The sequence below is a fragment of the Bison bison genome, unplaced genomic scaffold (assembly GCF_000754665.1).
Source record: "Bison bison bison isolate TAMUID 2011002044 unplaced genomic scaffold, Bison_UMD1.0 scf7180017864474, whole genome shotgun sequence".
Taxonomy (NCBI): Eukaryota; Metazoa; Chordata; class Mammalia; order Artiodactyla; family Bovidae; genus Bison; species Bison bison.
The window spans coordinates 261,897-270,028 of NW_011495035.1; the positions used below are offsets into that span (position 1 = coordinate 261,897).

The window sequence follows — 8,132 nt, forward strand, 5'->3', positions numbered from 1 at the left end:
TTTTTTTTAACCACTGAGCCACTAGGGAAGCCTAGGACTTTCCAGTGCATTCCTTAAATGCCTTTGCTTTCCTCCTCCACCCTTCGTGCAGAGGTAATTCTTGCCCAGTTGGTTTTTAACTAGCCCTTCAATTAGGCATATCCTCAAGCCACACCCTTATCAGAAAGAAGTGTCTGAATTGCACATCCTGAAAACTCACAAACTGCAGACTGCCCTGGACTGTCCTTTGCGCTGTTATTTTCACCATGCTATTCCGATTTGCATCCCTCCCACTGGCCACTCTTTCTCCTCCCCAGGCTGACTCCTCCTGTTCGCTCCTTCTCTTACTTTTTCATTTCTTTTGGCTTCCACTAAATGAAGGTGCTTGGTGAGCAGTCCCTATTTATTAATATCACGGCAATAGACAGCAGAAGTTTTGGAGTCAGAAGTAGATATGAATTTTGGGTTTACGACTTACTTTCTGCGTGGTCAAGCCACCAAGGCCACGTAATCTTCTTGAATCTCTTTATATCCTTTTCTTTTCTTCTTTTTTTGGCCGTGCTGTGTGGCTTGCAGCGTGTGATTAGCTCCTGGACTAGTGATTAAACTTGCGCCCTCAGTAGTGAAAGCTCAGAGTCCTGTTAGGGAAACCATTAACTGAAACTGCCCACCCTGGCCAGGCACCATACTAACCACTTGTATGAGTTAGCTTAAACAGGGGGTCCTGGTAAGGAATGCAGAACAAGGTAGCGACAACTAGAAGAATTCGGGAAACCTCATAAGGCAAGAGGAAAGGGTGGTCCCAAAGTCCTACTAACCTCCCAGAACCACTCTCACTGGAATCCATCTTGCTGAGACAGGCATGCTCGCACATGCAGATGCACGCACGCATGCGTCACCAGGAAGGACCCCGAGTCACGGTAATTGGCCAGAGACAACTGAAACTAACCTGGTTACCTTAAAACTGGAGGCTGCATGCTCCGTGGCAGAGCCGTTCTCGGGGGTCCGCTTACCATGCTGCTCTCTTCCCCGGGCGCCCGCACCCCACCCCCATTAAGTCTCTTGCTTTCTCAGCACGTGTGTCTCCTGGAACAATTCGTTTCCGACTGTCAGACAAGAGCCCACTCTCGGGCCCTGGAAGGGGGTCCCCCTTTCTGCGACATAACCGCTAGACCACCAGGGAACTCCTTTAAATCCTTTTTCTGGGATAAGACGACTTCTGTCACACAATTGAAGAAAGGATTAAACGAAGTAATGTGTTATAACACTTAGTCCATAGTTGCAACAATGGCAAGAGCTCAAAAAGGACAGCTTTATTACCTATATTTCTTTAATCCTGGAAAAAATCTGCCTTCCTATTCTTTCACTTTCTAAAACTGGTTAAGTTTCTCCTAGCTTTTGGGGCCATGGCAAACGCCATAATGCCACTCTCCAAGGCCTAGGAGAGCTTCTTTTCCTTTTTGCTTAACTGGATCTTTTCTTACCAATCCCTAAAATCAGGCTTCAGCATCACTGCTAGAAAGGTCTCATGTCCCACAAAATAAGGTATTATTCACGTCCCCTTTCTTCTCACCACTCTTGGCCGCCATAGGACTAATGATCATTTTAAGCTACTCCAGCCGATCACTTTTGTTTCTCCCTCATTGCACTCTAAGGCTTCAGGAAGACATTGCATTTTCACATCAAAACTTTTGTACTGTACCGAAGAAAGGCATCATTTCAATTCTGAAAGTTCTTAAGGACTGACATTTGAACCTTTGTTCCTAAGAACAGGCTTTAATAGTTCAAAACAATTCTGGAATCTTTATTGCTTAACATTAAGCTTTTATGAATACAAAGACAGACCTTGGATACTTTCCTCAAATAGAGAAAAAAACATCCAGGAAAGTGAGGCAATTTTTTTCAATCCACCTTGTAAAACATACATCTTTATGAGGTAGATCAATATATACTGACAAAAAGTGAGGCCCAACATGTTTTGATGAAAAAAGTAAGCTGTAAAAGTGTACTTGTTATATGATGCTGTTTTTAAAGAAACTACTATAGGCATAGAAAAAAATCTGAACTGATATACAATAAATTAACAATTGTATCTGGTAATGCTGTTATAGGGCATGATGGTGCTTTTATGTTATATGTTTGCTTCATGTTTGAATTTAAGATTTTTAAGATGAGGGTATGATATTTTGCAATAAAAACATATCAATTTGATATGTTGAAAAATTTACCTCTGTCACTTTTTGGTTATTAATAAATGTATCAATAATGTTTAGGAAGTGCTTTTCAAAAAAAGATGAGAGGAAAATCATAGAGCAGACCCACTGTGTCTTCAATTTCTGTATCTTCTTTTCGTAGTTGAGAGTCGAGTTTTTATTTTTTTCAAGGTATACCTGCAATTCTGAGCGTATCATTTCTTTAACAGGAAAATAAATGATACCTTATTTCAATGTAAAGTACTTGTACAGAAATACTAATCTCCCTATATTTCACTTCCCATGCCCCTTGCCCCATTGCATGGGATTAAAAGATAACAGAAATATATTCCTGAATGTAAAAGACCTGTTTGCCAGTCTGCAAAACTAGAAAGAATGACTTGTTACAAATAAACAACATTCATAAGATTAGGAAGCCTAAAAATTTGCGATGGTTATCCTCCATGAGGCAATAAACTACTGTATTTCACCCATTCTAAGACACAGTACTATTTTATATCTCACTAAGAAAGAAAAAAAAATTGCTAATTCAACTATAACATGTTAGTAGTCAAAAGATGCACCCTGATTTTTGACGATGTAAGTATGAAAAAATGGCCATCTTGGAACCCATAAAATATAGTAATAATATCACTAAAAATCTGCAATCTTCACCAGCCTGATTACTTGAAGTAAAGCAATTTCAATTGCTTTGTGTGAGCCCTGAACATAAATGGAAAGATACATAAACATTTTCAGTAGCACACCTTCAATTTATTGACCTATGTAAAAAAAATAATAGGTCTAAAAAAGTCAGAACAGTAAAAGAATACGCAAAAGGGTATTTCTGTTTCTAGAAGGCTATACAAATATGGAAAAAGGAATAAGTTATTTGTTTGCATGTCTTTTTGTTTTCCAAATATCCCCCCCAAAACTTCATTTTTAATGATACAAATGACTAAGGACCAGTTTAACAAATCACCTTTATGTATATATTACATGCTTTGGAATATAGATAGAAAATGTCCCCAAAAAGTTGTTCAGAAACTTCTCTATTCACAATATGAACAAGAAACTTGTATAAAAGAGGGGGAAGGAGCACCTTCTGTGGAATTCTGAAGCAGAGTAAAGATGACGAAAAAGATCCATCTAGAATATGGAAATATTTGCTTAAAAAAAAAACCAACAAAAAACGAAAACTCCAAAACATCCTACAATAAACCATAGCAAATTAGTTCTTCCAAGGAAAGTATGAGGTAGTTTTAGCCTCATAATTAAATCTACTGCAGCTTGGAGGGTTTCGTTTTTGTTTTTAATGAGTAATCTTGCTTTTGTCACTTGGTGACTTAGAACTACCTGGGGAATCCAGACAATATGCTTATTTTTCAAATGTTCACAATTTTAAGGCACATAATTCATAGAAAATGATGTGGGTTTTGTGTCTTTCTTTTTGTTGTTGCTGTTTTCCTTTATATTGTGTTAGGTTCTTTCGGTATCACCTTAAAATACTTTTCCAAACTCTTGGTTATAAAAACTTTCCATAGCAAATCTGCCATTGCAATGACAGCCATGTTGGAGAGTTACCAGCCTGAAGAATATAGCTCATGCCGTTGGCATAGAAAGGAAAAAAGGAACTCAATGATATTGTACCCTAGAAAATTTCCAGGCAGAGTTTGTCAGTTACTCAGTGGGCTGCTTCATTTTCCCCAATCTGCTACCATAGTTATATTACAGGACAATACAGCCGTAAGTCTTTCCAGAACCCATTTTGTGGTGCTTATGAAAACCATCATTCTTGATAACAGCCTAAAAACATTTATACTCATTCAGAACTTCATGAAAATCCAGCTTCTCTTCAAGTAATTTTCCAATACTGTCTGAATTGTTCATGTCTGGGTAGACACAGTATGTAATTCTTCGTCAGCTCACAAATTCAAACTTTCCGATGGTGAGCAGTGACTAAACAGCTTGCACCTTCCCTTCTCTCAGCATCCTGAATTGTGCTCTGAAGTTTCCCCTGTCCTCCTTTCCTTTGGGAGACCCTGCATGCACTTTTCACAGTTTTGAGGTCTGCCTTCAACCACTTTTGTTCCCTTAAAAGTGCTTGCTCTTGGTAAAGGCCAAGTCCTCGGCAAGGTTCACACGTGGCCTTGCCCTTGCTCTGTTAGGTGAGCATCTGGACTTGGACAGGCGGGATGTCATTCAAGGGCTTTGTGCGGCTTAGTGTGTGATTCCCTTCTGGGGCCAATGGAGTCCTCCTTTCCACCTCAGACGCCTTCAGGTTTCTAAAGCCTACGGCCTCCCAGGAAGACGAACACATTTTGCAAGGCACACGAGTGTGAGAACGCAGTGCTCGGTCAAGGGGCCCACCCACAGTTCAGACTAATGTTCCAGGCTTGGAGTCCTCGTGCCAGAAGAGCCTCTGCTCACTACTCCCCAGGCTGTCTTCCAGCCGGCTTCCATCTGTACCGTCCAGTTGACCGGTCTCTGTGTACGGTCTATGAAAGGAAACCAGAAAAGTTACACCTTGGGGTTATTTTTGTTCCCAGAGTACAAAGGTTACTACACTCAAAGAAATTAGTAGAAAACACAGTTAAGAAAACAGTTCAAAACTCCAAAATAAGGCAAGGGATGACTGTGCGCTTTTTTCAATGTCATACCAGAACATGGTCTAACAGGCCCATGCAAGGAGTATATATTTCTCTTGAGAGACAGACTTTTAAAAAAATATATATTTATTTATTCGTCTGGCAGCATCGGGTCTTAGGTGCGTCATGCAGGATCCTTCACTGTGGGCATGGACTCTCCAGTTGTGGCATACAGGCTCTAGAGCATGCGGGCTTCCGTACTTGTGGTAGGTGGGTTTAGCTGCTTCATGGTATGTGGGATCTTAACCCACATCCACTGCATTGCAGAGTGGATTCTTAACCACTGGACCGCCAGGAAACTCCCAAGAGACAGACTTGTCTAACTTTCATTTACCATGGATGAGTACCAAGATTAAGTTACATGTTAACTTGGGGGGGTTCTGTACAGAAGAAATACACATTAACCCCCTGTCTAGTAAAAAGATTATGGTCATAGTTTTATTGCCCAGTAGGATATTAACTGCTTTTGTGTCAACTGCAGGAATCTTATCTCGGTACTCTCTCTTTTGGTGTGTGGAATTCAGTCTTTTGAATTCTCTGGGAATAGCTTTACCATTCTGTTAGTTCTCTCATGAAGGAGTTAAATAAATCTTTCACATACGCTCATTTTCTGTTTGTGTGAGAGTAGTATTTTCGATTTTTGAAGTATTTTTGACAGTCACCCTTTAAGCATTCTTCAAATTAAGAGACATATACTAGATGTTTTTCTTGGAAACAAAGGAGTATATTTAAAGGGAGGCAAGGGTACCTTGGGACATTTTACATCCCTAGGGTGTATGGGTCAGGTGTAAATTAAAACAGCATCACATAAGATCACGGGCCCATTTGGAAGGTATTAAATACATCCAAATGAGGGCATCCTGTTATACACACCGTTCCAATAAGCAAAACCTCATTCCTGTAACAGGAGGTTAGAATAGGTTAGATAGTTAGTAGTTTTCTTTTTATTTTAAATCTCAGTGTCCTTTAGTACAGGTGAATAGAAAGTCCTTTGGAAAAGCGCTTTGGAAAGAAACACTATGCAAAGCCAGGTATTTAGTGGGTTTTTCTTTTTTTTTTTTTGGTAATACAAAAACAAAGGCAGATATCTGTAACTTCACACATCAGTCAGAACAGGCAAAGCTCCTGCTATGCAAGAAGCAACACACGGACTGGAGGCACTGTACTTACTACAGCTGGCTACACTTAAAAGAGAATTTATAACTGATCTCATTTCTGGAGACACAACCATTCTCCGGGACAGAAGCCCTTGGTTTTGCCTAGTAATAGAGTTTGATAAGGAAGGGGATAGGAAATGGAAAACAGGAAGTGAAAGAAAAAAAATCATTTTAAAACAGTTTGGAGTAGCAGAGCCAAGAATTTGACACATACTAGTAGCATAAGAGACTTCAACATTTCTAACTTTGGAAAGTTTATGCTGCTGACAGTTGTACTACATCATATAAGGAAAAAAATTATTGGTATCAATTTGCAGCTTTCTTTCACATTATTAAGCTCTGGACACTCAGGAAATACATAATACATGCTTCATTTTAAAAAACAAACTCATCTATGACTCAATATTTCAAATCTTTAAGGGCAGGTCTAAAGCTTTTATCTTTATCTTGAAACCCAACTTTTCTGTTATTTAAAAATTATATTGTCATAAAAAGCATGTGATTTTAGAGCAAATTTCTAAAGCTTTATGGAGGATTGTTATCATACTTGGCTTATTAATAGGTCGAGTTATATTGATCAGACTGTTTCATAATAAAAATAAAATCCTAAACTGACAAATGGGTAGAAATAAGCATTTCCATAACTCTCTGTGATAGGAGGGTAAGTTGGCAAATCTTTCTAGAAAGCAGGGGTTTAAAAAATATGTTTTTCAATTTGATCCATTAAACCAACTTTCTGGAATATATCCTAAGGAAATAATCTGGAATTGAGACAAATATTCGGCTCAAAGATTCTCAAAGGCATTACTTACAATTAAAAAAAAAAGAAAGGAAATTTAGAAGTCATTTAAAATCAAACTATGGGGAATTGTTAAATAAATACTTAAAGTATTTACTGAGTGGAATACCATATTGGTCACATAAAACAATGCTTAAAGAGATTTTTTTTAAAGGAATATACATGTTGAGATATTAAATAAAAAATTGGGGTGTAGAATTTCATGTATAATGAAGGATATAAAATTGTATATATGATATCATTATGACCATGTTAAAAATGAGTACAGAAAAATGGGGGACATGTGCCAGAAATGTTACTAGCTAATATCTCTAGATGGTGGAATTATGGGTAGATTATGTCCTACTTATTTATTCCTTTATTATTTTCCTAGTTTCTACAATGAGTTCATATTCTGTGCACATGCACACACACACTAGGGATCTTTAAATAGTTTCTAATTTCCTGTATATCATGCCCCTTCTGACACCAGACGCTGTTATCAGGCCCTCTTGGGCTGGCTGAAGTAGGTGGATGAACTTTGTAAAAATAGATACTCTCTTAAAATGTTTAACACTTCTTGAGTCCAATAAAAGTGGTGTTTAGGATATTAGAATCGTCTTATGCCCTGAATGGTTTGTTTTATATAGTTTCTAATTCAGTTAACAAAAAGTGAAAGTATGCAAAGAAGAAAATTACTTGCAAATGTGTTATACAAAGTGATTAGAACTGAATTGAAAAAATTCAGCTCAAATTTTGGGCCAAAGTCTTCCTGCTCCTCATGCATTTACAAGCATTATTTACAGAACTTCAAGCTATCTGATGTCCTCTGAAGTATATTTTCATTAAAATTCTATTTTGAGCATACCCTTTGTTGAGTTGAGACAATTGGCCTGATATTTTAAGCCAAGAAAAACTTTAGCTAAATATGGAGAAGAAAAACAAGTCTTTTGGGGTTAAATATCTCCAATTTGCTTATAACACTGAGTGCTTTAATAAGAAAGTAACCTCAAACTCACCAGTATTCACCTTTAAAAGTTACAGTCTATGGAAGCCTCCTATGCCTGAAGTAATCTGACTTAGAGAAAGCAAAATTAAACTTTTCTTAAAACAAAACCAGAAAGTGCTTTACTTCTTCTTAGCACCAGGGGTACAGATTCTATTCTGTGAGAAAGTGATTGAGAAAAACAAAAGCTTCCATTTTAACTCCTCCCATGTATGCAAAGAACTGAAAAACATAATCCAGAGTTTGCAACCTTTTTAAAAAATCACATTTTAACAAACTCCCCTTGTCTATTCCCTCTAAATGTTTACAAAGGAGACACTCGGGACAGCTGGCTGCGTCTGCTGCTGCTTAATGAACACAGGGGCAGACACA

General features: G+C 38.0%; 1 protein-coding gene across 1 annotated transcript in view; it reads right to left on the reverse strand.

The window, feature by feature from the left end:
- Positions 1 to 2,334: 2,334 nt before the first annotated feature.
- FRMD4B (FERM domain containing 4B) overlaps positions 2,335 to 8,132 on the reverse strand; it is a 196,861-nt gene continuing 191,063 nt past the window's right edge. The window contains exon 24 of the mRNA XM_010861983.1: positions 2,335 to 4,669. Coding sequence (XP_010860285.1) covers positions 4,549 to 4,669 — 121 coding nt within the window. The 3' untranslated portion in view covers positions 2,335 to 4,548. The remainder of the gene's footprint in view (positions 4,670 to 8,132) is intronic.